Source organism: Rhynchophorus ferrugineus, unplaced genomic scaffold (assembly GCF_030347505.1).
Source record: "Rhynchophorus ferrugineus isolate W39M unplaced genomic scaffold, kcgeb_rfMv2 rfM2, whole genome shotgun sequence".
NCBI lineage: Eukaryota > Metazoa > Arthropoda > Insecta > Coleoptera > Curculionidae > Rhynchophorus > Rhynchophorus ferrugineus.
In genome coordinates this window covers 13,193,334-13,208,224 of record NW_027472581.1, presented here as the reverse complement: position 1 = coordinate 13,208,224, position 14,891 = coordinate 13,193,334, and the positions used below count along the sequence as shown (strand labels likewise).

At 30.8% G+C, this 14,891-nt stretch overlaps 1 protein-coding gene across 1 annotated transcript in view; it reads left to right on the top strand.

Moving 5' to 3' along the window:
- The first annotated feature begins 12,848 nt into the window (after positions 1 to 12,848).
- The window catches only part of cact (NF-kappa-B inhibitor cactus), a 113,033-nt gene continuing 110,990 nt past the window's right edge, over positions 12,849 to 14,891 (top strand). Inside the window, exon 1 of the mRNA XM_076397272.1 lies at positions 12,849 to 13,244. Coding sequence (XP_076253387.1) covers positions 13,190 to 13,244 — 55 coding nt within the window. The 5' untranslated portion in view covers positions 12,849 to 13,189. The remainder of the gene's footprint in view (positions 13,245 to 14,891) is intronic.

Here is a 14,891-nt window from a genome sequence, read left to right as displayed (position 1 = left end):
CTTAATAAAGTTTTTTACGTGTGTCTAGTCTAGATTTTAATATTTTTTGACAATTTTTTTTTGTGTTATGTACCAGAACGTGGTCGCCACTGAAGTAAAATTTTATTGTCGATGGCCGCATAACGCGAGAGCACGTGGTGAATTAAAATAGATAGAATAGGAAAATACATTATATATATATATATATATATATATATATATATATATATATATATATATATATATATATATAATGGGAATGAGTCAACTACTACTACTAAAATAAGATGAAAAAATATTCAGCAGAAAAGAGAGAAAAAAATAATAAAAATAATTTTAAAAAATGTTACTGCAAACAAAGAAAATAACTATTGAAGTAAATTGAGAAGTCAATAGAAATAAATGAACGACAGTAAGCTAATACAAATTTTCACTAAAACTCACAAAATAAATAAAAACCCTATTCAGATAAATCATAAGAGGTCACTCATGACTAATTTTTGCGCAGTCCAAACATTAACCCGGATATCCAGGATATGCACTGCACACATAAATAGTGTCTTCTTTTTTTTGTAAATAACAATTTTTCCATTGCTTTCTCATTACCTTTCCTGCTTTCTTCTCCTCTCGAATTCTGATGACGGCGCTGGAAGTAGGAGTGAATGGAGCCCTTGGTTACCTTTTTATGACAGACAAACGAAAGTCGTAAATTTGAATACGATTGCCTGAATATTTATTGTAAAGTTAGGGAATGTTTCATATCTATTATTCATCCCTTAGAACGAGCGGGCCCTAGCATCGATATTTTTTCCTTCTATATGCAATTTTGTAATACATATGAATCAAAAAGAGAAAATCGAAACCAAGCACGTATATGACTTACCTATAGTCTTCAGAAAATGCCGATGCAACTGTACAGGCACACTGCTAAAGCCAAACTATATGCAAAGCTAAGAAATACCACAGCACATATTACGCGTTAGCGCCTTCTTGGCAGCCAACGTGTTAATATTGGTTCAATTCTATTTACATAACCAAACACCAGACTGTATTTTGTAATTTGAATTTTATACTTTAAATAGAAACAGCTAAAATATATATTACCGTTAATAATGAATAAGTCTTCTATTGTGCCCAGATGTCCAGATATCCATAAAACTATAATTATAAAGAAATTGGCGATATAAGCAAAAGATGTTGGCAAGCATCAAAGCTTCAAAATGTATTAGCAAATATACGGCGTAAAGTTACCGCTTCTTCCAATGAATCTGGAAAATTGTAATAAGGGAAGTATTTCTACCAAAATCTAAAAGTGATGGAAGAAATATATCAGATGTTTGTATGGAAATGTATGGTATAGTCCCATGATGGAAGCTCATTTAAATGGAAGACTACTCTAAGAAATTATAAAAGAAAAACCTATAGAAGGTGTTTCTCTAATATATAACATCAGTTTTACAATTTTGGTACTTAAGCAGCATTACAAAACGATTGGTAATAATTTTTATACAAAATTAGATATTTAAAATAACAATTCATATTTTTTCTCATCACTACATAGTATAAAACAAAGTCGCCTTTTCTGTCCCTATATCCCTATGTGCGCTTAAATCTTTAAAACTACGCAACGGATTTTGATACGGTTTTTTTCAATAGATAGAGTGATTCAAGAGGAAGGTTTGTATGTATAATACATGCATAATATACTAAGGCAACATTGCTAATTTTAGAGGTTTCCAACGTGATGTCGTAAATTAACCTATTTTTTAGGCTTATTTAGCAATTAGCAAAAACGCTGCCTAACCCTACGAGTTAGATCAAATTAATGTACTACAGTATTGTACACCATAAAAAGGTCTACAAAAAAGTCCGCGATGGTATATGTGAGAAAATGGCTTATTTACGAAGCTATTTTAAGCAATACGGCATTAATCCTTATCGAATTAAGTACCTTAAATACAGTGTGCAATTAATATAGATCAATATGGTTTCTTACAGCATGTAAATTAAACAGATATTTTCGGAGATATTACAAATTTAAAATTTGCGTTTAAAAATGTGTAATGTAATAAAAATTGTATGAATTTAGATATTCCAAAGATAGCAGGAAATCTTCATAGTAAGTATAGGGGAAGAGGAATTGTTTTACTCCAAATTTAATGCGTGCAGACCAAGGGCAGTAATGAATGAACCAAAAATACTGGATCGAATTTAATCATGTTTTCATTGAGTGACATAGGCATATATATTTTATGCCCGTGCAAAGTCGGAGCGGGCCGCTATGTTTTTATATACAACGTTCATATTTTTTCTGTAGTGTATTTAATTTAGTATCAGCATTGCACCCGTGCGAAGCCGGGGCGGCTCGCTAGTATTTTTATATTATAACATGGAAATAAAAGTTAAAAAAATAACCAAAGCCAATATTTCAATATCATTTATATCTTCGTGAATTATTAGTATAAAAGTACTCGAAGCCAATGTTCTTATGACCGAGTGTTAAACAAAGTTGTTATTAGTTACACTATGATGAAATAAAATAAACTATAAAGTTAACTGTTTTCACGGATATATTTGTTGGAGGGAATAAATACGAATTAATTCATACCTGGACCTTTACATATAATTCTACAAATTCCCGCAGAAAAAACTAAAACCCTTAAGAATTGTATTTACCTCATAAATTAATGTAATACTCTATCAACTAAATCCAATTTTACCAATCAATCAGTTTTAATAGCCTCGTCATAAGCACAAGTTTTTCCCAAGTTCAAGTCATTTTAAAAGAACAACAACTAAAGAATCTTGCGATATTCAAGCAACCAGTACAACAGCAAATAACACTTGAAATGTAATTAATATCATCAGATATATTAAATAATAATTAACTGTTAAATAAACATTCTTTTAATGCTTTAATCAGAGATAATAGGACAATACTATCAAATTAGGAATTAGTTATAAAAATATAATGCTTTTCGGAGAAATATATTCGCCGTAACTGTACCGCAGACTGTCAAATTTGTTTTTTACCGATGTACGGTCCTTTAATGACGAATAGCCGGAATATTATCAATGGCAATTATAATCTTATTTAATAGACAGCTTCTTCGAAACAGTGAACCTAGAAAAATATGAATACCAAATCCGGATGTGTGGTATCTAAACCTGAAACGATTCAGTGACGCACGCTGTATTATGTTATAGTTACCGTGAGATTTGATATTCGGTATTTACTATCAGGATTACGGATTCGATAGGGATCAATTAAACTGCGTTAGCGTATAACATATCTTTTAAAATGGTTTTTAATTATTATCTAGTGGCCTTAGATAATTTTTTATTATAGCATGTACAATAAGTTTTGTTGTTCTCTATGAAAAACGCGACATTATGGTTTGAAATGCATTTTGATAACTCCTCAAAAAAACCGTCCTCATATGAAGCGGGTGACGAAACAAGAACAGCTTGACGTTAGCCCTGTCAGAGATTAAATATATGAAATGTATAAAAACAGTGAGTGGTTTTTCGATACAAATATAATTTAACTCAATTATTTCTAAGGAAACCGCTAGTCTGAAAAGTATCGAAGAGGTCCGATATGACTTCCTGATATAGCTTATAAAAAAAACAATTTTTAAGAGCATATAATAAAATGAAGGAAGACTTATTATTTCAATTTATGTATTTAGATGAGACATGGATGTTTCAGAATGAGATGAATATACCCAATGGTCACTCAGGGCAAGATGATAGTAAAAATACTGTTATGACAACATAAGTTCATCCTAAAACGTAAAGGTTGGATAAACAATTGATTAGATTTTGTTAATCATGGCAGATATATTGTACTTCATATTGGGAACAGGAATGGTTAATAAAACCTTCGGTTTGGACGAACTCGAAGAAATTGACAAATAATGGACTTCCTGATACTGCTTATAAAAGAATTCAATTTTTAAGGGCATATAATAAAATCAAGGAAGACTTATTATTTCAATTTATGTATTTAGATGAGGCATGGATGTTTCAGAATGGGATGAATATACCCAATGGTCACTCAGGGCAAGATGATAGTAAAAATACTGTTATGACAACATAAGTTCATCGTAAAAGGTAAAAGTTGGAATAACAATTGATTAGATTTTATTAATCATTCCTGATATATTGTACTTCATACTTGGAAAAAGAATGGTTAATAACACCTTCGGTTTGGACGAACTCGAAGAAATTGACAAGTAATGGACTTCCTGATACTACTTGAAAAAGAATTCAATTTTTAAGAGTATATAATAAAATGAAGGAAGACTTATTATTTCAATATATGTATTTAGATGAGGCATGGATGTTTCAGAATGGGACGAATATACCCATTGGTCACTCAGGGCAAGATGATAGTAAAAATACTGTTATGACAACATAAATTCATCGCAAAAGGTAAAGGTTGGAATAACAATTGATTAGATTTTATTGATCATCCCAGATATATTGTACTTCATGTTGAAAACAGGAATGGTTAATAACACCTTCGGTTCGCACGAACTCGAACAAATACATTGAAGAAGAAATTTACAAATAATGGACTTGTGAACAAATATTATATAGATTGGAAATTAACAGCTTAATTATCCACTTTAATGAAACTTTCTGAGTACGATATGATTCAGTGCTGGCAATTTTTAAGACAGAGTGATGAGAGTGGAAACCAGCCAAGGTGAGTATATAATTAATATAAGATAACTGTAGGAAATGTTATTGGAGAGTATAAAAGATTTATATACACAGATATGTGAGTAATTGTTCAGAATATACATGAACATTTTGGTTAAAATGTGTCAGGAAAGAAAGAATAATAACTGTTTTACAGAAACGAAAAAGTTGGTGAATATATTAAGGAGGATGCAGCGATTACATCTAATTTTATCAAGAAATATGGGTACAGGTATTAACAGAAAAAATTAAGGAAAATACAGTTATATTAAAATTTCTTTGAAAGAAAAGAAAACACTGTAACGAAAGATACAAGAACTAAGCATAAAAGGTAAATATACTCTCCAATTGAAGTAAAATATATTACTTGGATATACAATCCTCAATTAGGTGGATTAGGCCCCCAGGGGATACAACCACATAAAACTCATAGGTGTATGTATATCTTGAAATCCTCGTATGTTTCTGCTTTTTGGCTGTCCAGAATGCCATCTGTATTCGGTGTCAAAATCACTGCCTTTAAAACACCACAAAGTCAGTATTCACATGCTGAAATCGATAGAGCATGGTTGTCATAACCTTCACACAACATTCAATGACTTTCAGCGGCCTTTATCTTCAATCTGCAATAAAAAAGTAAATCTTGGCTCAAATAACATTATCTTAGTACAAATTCAGGCATTCAATGCATTAAAAATGGTTTTTTAAGTGAGGTATGTGAGGCTTCGACATGAAGTTGGTTAAAAATATAGTCGAAGCGACTTAATACACAGTGACACCACACCATATCCATTAAAATTAATTTATGGGCCTGATATATTTTCATTTAAATTAATATATTACATTTGCTAAATAATAAATCTCGTCGGTGATAAATCTAACTGTTTTTCTCTTATTTGAAAAATAATTTGTTTAATTACAACTTATACAAGTGATTGATTGATGATACGATGACAAATAATGGAATTTCTATCAGCATATTTCTTGTCTCTACGGGTGATTGATGCTTTTTAACTATTAGCTCGTGGCATTTAGTTTGATATAATTTATCTTGACATAAAATTCATCTAGTTATAACTGGAAGAGATGTAAAAAAAAAGAAAATAAATGAAGTTTGATAAATGCGTGTGATTTCCCAGTGTAATCTATATAATAAGTTTGACGAACAATATTTAGTATATAAATATCAGTACAGAACATTGCTTATTTTACCACAATCTTTCATTGATGTAAATTGTAAATAGAAACAGTCGTATTTTAATAGTTGATTATGATTTTTATCCATATATAAATTGATTTACGTAAAATATTTGCCCTTATTTTATCTACATATTCAATATTAAATACCACGTATTTATTTTTAATTTATTTGTTATTAATTAAAGACAACAAACAGTCTCAGACATTTTAGGGTCGGGGTTTAGATATATTCTTTGCAAAAATATTTTACAATGTTGGCAAAATACAATAATTATAGACTAGATCTTAATAGTGTCAACAGTGTGTTTTGATAACGTCAAAACGTCGCAATGTTGCCGAATCAACTCTGAGTTGTAATTTATTTTGGCTTTGACATATAACAAAATTCTAATCTAACTAAAATAATTAAACACAAATTACTGTTATCGAATATAATTTACTTTTTAATACATCTAAAGCATATATTATCAAAAGACTCAAAACTAAATATAATTATACACTTATAACAGTTTGTAGGTTAGGGTTGTGTTTTATTATATTTATATTTAATTCTTTTCTATACCACCTATTAGATAGATGTCAGGTGCGTTTTTTATGTAGTGGTATCCTCTGGAGGCTTAATCCACGATGTAGCAAACGCTATGACCCTTGAGGCCACCACGCATTCACCTAAAGCAAGTTCAAAGGTTGGTAACGCCGGTGGACCTCTTATAACTATCCCCTTGTAACTGTACATTTCCACAACGCAACCGTACTTCCTTTACCTAACCTAATATCCTGTCCATTCTCCTGTCGACCACATGTATCAATTTAAATCGAAATAAACAAGTATTTCTTCAACCAGTGTTTTCAGTTCTCGTATAAATTCCTTCCATAAAATAGTAGTGAGTGTTCGAACAAACAATCACATCGACAGCCAAGTCATTCCGACCGACCGACCATACTAACATTCCTACAACCTTATTAACAATAATTGTACATCGAAGTAATATATTTTACTTTCATTAGAGAGCATATGCATTTTTCACGTTTAGATTTTGTTTTCTTCAGTATTTCCTTGCACAGCATTTCTCCTTCCAAAATTGTTCAGTTATTACCTGCATACATCTTTGTTGATAAAACTACATTCTAATGCATTTGACATATCTGGAATAGTGTTAGTATTCTTTCTCTACTCACACAATTTAACCATTCTTCATGTATATCCTAAACAATTACATACATATCTGTGCACATAAATCTTTCACACTCTACAATAAGGTTTCCTAGAGTTATCGTGTATTAATTATATAGCCAACTTCAGTATTTTCCACTCTCGTCATTCTGTCTTGAAAATTATAAGCATTGAATCATAATCCCATATTCAGAAAGTTTCATTTAAGTGAATAACTGAGCTGTTAATTTCCAATCTATCTAATATTTTTCCATGATTCCATCATTTGTCAATTCGCACTCTCCAAGCTCCTCTCAATCCTGATCATCTCTCTTTGATTTGTGTATTTCTTACATTCTGTTAAAATATCTTTTACTACAAGTGCTGTAATGCACTCAGTGTAAACCGGAGGAAGTTTACACTTTAGAAGAAACTCATGTATTATCCTGCAATAACCTAGTTTTAGTCGGGTGTTTAGAGATAAGCTTTTCCTTTGTATGTGCTCTATCGTCGTAGTAGTAATCTATTTTGATCTGTCATAGTTTATTTTCATCCAGAAAACGCAGCAACCTATGGACATTTAGGTCTTTATACCAAAATAAAGCATTCACCATTAATGATTCTTGTATCCTTCCTGCAAGGTAGTCAGCACGCTAATTACTCTCTGTGTGAAAGGTAGCCACATGAACGAAACAATTTTGTGGTTTTATGATGATAATGATCGCCATCAGAGGGCGTTTGGGTTGTGTGCAACCAAGGTTCTTGAGGAATGACTTGACGGACTACTTTGAAGTCGGTGCCGAACCCAAACAGCTATATTAATTTAGATTTGTTGTTCCTAATTTAATTTTAGATATATGTCATAAAATTATATTATTATTTTTGTATTGTTTGGGATCGGCACCGACTTCAAAGTAATCAGTTGATAATAATCCAAATAATACTGTAAATAGATAAATAGGTAGACTTAGGTAGGTATTAAGCTAAATTCTGTGTATATATTAGAATATAAAATACGTGTAGTAGATAGGATAAATAAGGGTTTTGATTATATTTATTTACTTATTACAACGATTATTATATACATATTTTATTTCAAAATTTTATATTTAAAATATTTTTGTGTTAAATATCTACCTTTGGTAATTTTTTAATTTTTAATGAGTTCCACAATTGTTTTTTGAAGTCAGATTTTTTGTTAAGTAATTTAATTTTTTGTTAAAAATATTTTATTTTTCTCTTTTTGATGTTAGATATCTATTCAGTAAATTAGACCATTATTTTTTTTAATATTACAATGGGTAGGCCAAGTAAAGGTGCAGCTCGTATGAGGAAAAATAGGAATAAAGAAACAACGATTGAATATAAGAAGCGTCTCAGGTCTCGGGGTCCGTTACCTAGCCTAAGTAATTTGACAAATGTTCTAATTAAGCAACAACAAAAAGTTATTGTCGCCGCCGGGAATCGAACCCGCGACCAGAAGTCGGGAGCTAATCACTTTAACCATTACACCATAGAAGCAGTTGTCTGCAATATTTCTACTTGGCCTTATATGATATAGTTAGTACTTAAAAAGCAAATTGAAAGGCCTCCGATTTTTTGTCATAACAGCTCACATTATACACAAATATCTGATTATTTTAGATAAAAAAATATGTGAAAACTTTGATTTGGTTCCATTAGGACCATCTCGAAAGGGCACTTTTTCGAAGAAAAAAACAATTTTGTAAATCGACCCACAATTGACGGGGAAATCGGCGAACATACATAAATAAAAATACATAGCCGAACGTAGAACCTCCTCCTTTTTCGTAGTCGGTTAAAAATGGCAAAAGGTGTCGATCAAAGGTAATCATCTCTGACTCTTGGGGAGTTTTTTCGTAGATAGATTAATTACAATATTTAGTCGAACCTATTTCTAAAATCGCAGAACCGATAATATGATCTATTACGTTTGAACTTATTTAATTTTTTAGGAAAAATTGTCATATGCTGCGGTGGGCTTTGCTTAAACCAGAGTGAATTAGCATACCTTACAAGAACTAATATAACTACTACGTATAAATTATAAATATAATTTTAAATCATAGGAAAATTATATTTAATTGATTGATTTCAAATATTGTATTAAATTAGACTACTAAAACTAACATTAAGTGCAATTTAAGTGCAAATTAAGTGCAATAAAGTGCTTATACTACATACAAGTTCTTGTGGTTTGATTCACTTAAACCTTCTGATATCCTGCGGGTTGTTCAGTGGCTCTATTGTTTCCATGTTGCTGTCAATTATTAACGTTATTTCATGCTCTAAGACGAAATTTTGGACAACTTCGTAAATCCATTTAATTTCGAGGACATCGTGCAGTTCTTCGTTGATTACATTCCTGTATTATATTTTGATACAATACTTATATTATATAAAACTCTAACTAATGCCAATTTGCAACATAGCAAAAATATTATTATTTAAATTCATGCGAAGTAATAAATTAAATTAAATTAAAACATAATAATAATATATTTAATTATTCTACAAAATTAAATATCTAAACCTTGAAATATCATATAAAGTTTAATTTGTTAATTACACTAGAAAGTAAATATAAACATATACCATTTATATAACCAATAATATTAATTTAATATAAATAATTAAGATTGATAAATTACATAGTTATTTTTAACTAAGAAATCTCATGGTAAATAAACAAAATAAATATTTAGATAACGCGTTTGAAATGTAGTAGATTTATGCTAAATAAAGTAATTTAATATATCGGATCATTAGTTTGTGAATTATAGCATTTTGAGTGAAGCAACTTTTGTTATTTTGAAGAAAATGGATAAAAAGAAATTTCGCGTGTTGATAAAATATTGCTTTTTGACGAGGAAAAGACAGTTAAAGCAAAAAACTTTGCTTGATACCTAGTTTCCGGATACTGCCCCAGAAGAATCAACCATCAAGGATTAGTATGCTATATTTAGACGTGGTGAAATGAGCACCGAAGACGGTGAACGCAGTGGACGCCCAAATGAGGTTGTTGCCAGCGAAAACATTTAAAAAATCCACAAAATGATTTTGAGTGACCGTAAATTGAGATTGAATGAAATAGCAGACACTCTAAAGATATCAAGTGAACGTATACATCATATCATTCACGAATATTTGGGTATGAAAAAAAACTGCGCAAAGTGGGTGCCGCGCGAGCTCACTTTTGACCAAAAACAACCACGAGTTGATGATTTGGAACAGTATTTGAAGATGATCAAGCATAATAAACCCGAGTTTTTGCGTCGACATGTGACAATGAATAAAACATGGCCGAAGTCGATCCAAAGCGTGGGAAAACACAACAGTCGGCTGACAAGATTATGGCGTCTGTATTTTGGGATGCGCATGGAGTGATTTTCATTGACTATCTTGAAAAAGGAAGAACCATCAACAGCAACTATTACATAGCGTTATTAGACCGTTTGAAGGACGAAATCGACGAAAACGGCCGCATTTGAAGAAAGAGAAAGTGCTGCTTCACCAAGACAATGCACCGTGTCACAAGTCGGTGAAAACGATGGCAGAAATCCATGAATTGAGCTTCTAATTGTTTCCTTGTCCACCATATTCTCCAGATTTGGCCCCTAACGACTATTTCCTGTACTCAGATCTCAAAAGAGTGCTCGCTGGGAAGAAATATCAGTTGAATGAAGAGGTGATCGCCTAAACAGAGGCCTATTGTGAAGCAAAGCACAAATCGTACTATAAAAATGGTAATGATAAGTTGGAGGGTTGCTATAATCAGTATATCATTCTTGAAGTCAATTATGTTGATTAAAAAAGAATAATTTTGCCAAAAAAATGTGTTTTATTATATTAATATATATTTAATATGGTATATATTTTAATCTGGTATATATATGAACTGAGAAGTACTACTCAACTTATTATACATTATTTTATTAGAGATTAAGTTAAACATAAAAGTAAACAGTTAACAATTATTGCTTAAAAGGTTTTTAGTGTTTCTAATATGTTTTTATGACGTTACGAATTATATATATATATGTATATATATATATATATATATATATATATATATATATATATATATATATATATATATATATATATATTAAGATTTTATATTATATGAATTAAAACTAAAATGAGCTTTTTGAAGAAACAGTTGATAAGTAGTGTTTAAATGATTTTCTATTATTTATGATTTATCTCTATAACATTACGAAATTTTCGAGTTCTCACCGTTACATAGAAAACTTTTACTACTAACTTTATTTTATTAGACTAGTTATTTTATTATTTTAAGTCGCTCTACAGTTGTAACAGTTGACAATTTTTGCTTAAATGATTTTCTAATTTTACTAATATGTTTCTATAACATTACGACATTTCCGATATAAATAAAAATGTTACCCCAACAAACTTCTGGCCTCATACCGCAAAAATTCTACTACTAACTTTATTTTATTAGACTAAGATGGTACCTAGTTTTAAGTAACTGTAAATAAAAGTTATAAGGAAGTTGACAACGACTAGCAATAGTATATTAAATAAAAAAGGTTTTGTGGAGAAACAGTTGATAATATTTGATAATATGTCTCTATGACGTGACGAAATATCTGATATCAATGAATGATATGATAATGTTGTTTCATTATATTGTACCCATAGGATTTGATGTCAATGCTTTAACAATAGTACCTTTGACAAGAAGCTTTCTGGTCGATCAGCAAGTTCGAACATAATGGATTCTGGACATAAAACTCCGTTCAAGTGAGTGAATAACTTACGAAAGAACCAGAAATTGGGAAATCAGTAGTTGATAGTCCAAAATGAAAAAATTAAGTCTTGGATTAGTTCAGTAGTGGAACAGAGATGCCGCAGATTCATGTAGATGATGGATGCTGCACTCACAGATAGAAACTCTCTTTTAAGAAACACAACCAAAAAACAGTTTGGAACCTGGACAATACAGTGTTTTATTGTCACGAGGCAGATTGCCGTGACGCAGAATAGAGAAGGAGAAAAATAATCTTCAATGACGATCACATAAAAACATAATTTAATAAGTTTGTTATTGAAGAAAAACAACTTTTTATACTCATGCTTGAGTGGTTCATTAATTTGAACTTTTCTCTAATACTTTTATGCATTTTTTGCAGAATTGTTTGTTTTTGGTTGTTTATGACGTCTTTCACTAGCTGATATTATTTGATTCAGGCGTAATAGCGGATTCATGATTCATCTATTATTACATATCGGTACTAGAAGTTCTTTTTGTTCCGTCTGAATATTTTCAAACACTATTTTGAGTTTTTAACATTTTTTTCCTACGGTATGAGCAGATGGTCTAATTTCTAATTTTTTCTAATATGTCTCTATGACGTGACGAAATTTCTGATAGCAATGAAAATGTTACCCTAACAAACTTCAGCCCTCACACCGCAAAACTTTTACTACTTACTTTTATTTAATTTTATTAGATTCTAAGTAAGGACCACTGAGTCTTCCTACCTAGTTTTAAGTTACTGTAGAGAAAAATTGTAATTTAGTCGACAACAACTGGTAGTAATGTATTAAGAAAATTAAAAAAAGTTTTTTTAAAAAAACAGTTAACAATTATTGTTTAAATTACTTTTTAAAATTGCTAGTATATTTCTATAACGTTACGAATTTTCCCCCGACAAACTTCCACCCTCACCAAAAAATTTCCCGCCCCATCGAGCCTCGGCCGGCACGATAACATCCACCCGCCGTTATAAAATCGACCGTCCGCCGGCGTTGTTTCGTATTTCAGCGATATTACGACCCGCCACAACGCGGAATTCCCAAAGCTAACGCGCCAGTCCGATCCTGGGACTATCCCGCGGCCCGCACGAATCCGCTCTCGTCCGCGTCGCGTCGTCCCGAAAGAAAGTACCCCGCCGATCAACAAACACATTGTAGTCCGCGTTGCGCAAAGAAAGTTTTTCGTCCGAATAACATTTCGCGATTTTTTAAAAGGATAACATTTTTTTAAACTGTGTTTTTGGATTTTCCTTACCGCAGCTGGCATGAATCACATTGTTCCGTGTGTGTTCATGTGTTTGTAAGCGTCCCGAGGATTTTTTTAAGTACCCGAAAGCCCAAATGTCTCGTAGTGATCTGTTGAAAAAAGTGTTAATAAAGTGCTCACTCTTTAAACGTAAGTCGTTTTAATTGTAACAATTAATCAAACTGATATGGTTGATTCCCGTTTATATTTATTTTTATTCAATTTAAAGCAACTTAATATTACTTTAGATTTCATTTACTTCAAGATAATACAATTTAAACAATGTGGGTTAATTTTTGTTCACCTCGTACTTTAGTTAACTTGAAAATTAGGAAGAAATCAATTATAAACTTAATGTTTGTTTTTCCATAGCACGTTCGTTAAGGATGTTATTCTAATTTGTTTATCGATATTTCATTTAATATGATCAGGCACAAATATTCTAACAACAATGTATATTATATAATAACACTCATCATATCTAATTCAAGTAAACTTTCCAGGAAACGATGTAGAAGGTATATGTTTGCTGATTATTATTAATTTATTTTACAAGACATAAAGTAAATCCAAAAGCGATTATGTCTGTACCAGTGATAGTTATATGAGTGACATTTTGTTAATAGTGTTTTCATTGATTGTTTACACACGTTGAAAGTGAACTGCTGAGAAATACATATTTGATATTAAATGCTTGTTGGAAACGTAAAAATCCCAAAAGATTAATATATCCCTTTTTGACCCCATTGACAGTCCATTTAGTTCTTGTAAGATATTTGGTGTCAACTATTTAGCAATAGCAACTTTGATAAAAAGCTCTCCGAACTACCATCAAACTCAGAGATAATGAATAGCAAGCGTTACTAGACATACACCCTGTTCAAATGAGTAACGTACTTACAATATTAAGATAAACAATTAAAAAATCATTCATGCTAGCTCTTTTGTTGGTTATTTTCTATGTCTTTCACTAACTAACTGCTTTTCACTCAGCTAATACATTTGTTGATTCAGATATAGTAGTAGATTTCGTCATTCATCTGTTGTTACATATCGATACAAAAATTTATTTTTGCTCCATTTAAACAGTTTAAAACAACACTTTAAGTCAATGCTTTAAAAGCAACTTACCTATGCTCAAATTTTGATGTAACATGTTTTTAGTTTTTAAAATTTTAAATCTATAACACGATTGTTTTGGCGAAACGTATTTTAATAGTTTTGAGGATAACTTCAATAGAATAAAATGACATATGTATTAAATCATAGTATTGTATACTTATGGCCAGTGAAATCTGTTATAAAAACCGGAAAATAGTTACTGGCAGACCTGGCATATCCAAAATTAATATAATTTTTATTCTTTAAATTAATCACAATTTAGTAGAACAACTTTTGAGCAACCTAACGTCAGAAATTGGCAATTGGATTAGTTTAGATCCACAATAATAGATAAACAATTAAATAATTATCGCAAAAAGGTCAGCAAAAACTAGCAATAAACGTACAATCATTCGTGCTTGAGTGATTAATTCATTCTAGCTCTTCTGTTAATGTTTCAATAGCTGCTTTTGACTCAGCTAATACATTTGTTGATTCAGATGTAATAGTAGATTTCATAATTCATTTATTGCTATATATCGATACAAGAAATTATCCTTGGCCCGTTGGAATAGTTTAAAAAAACACTTTAAGTTATTGACTTATTTTTTGGTCCAACAGATATTTAGTATCTTGCAAATACACGTTTTTAGGAAAACATTTTCAAAAAATTATAAAACTATAACACGATTGTTT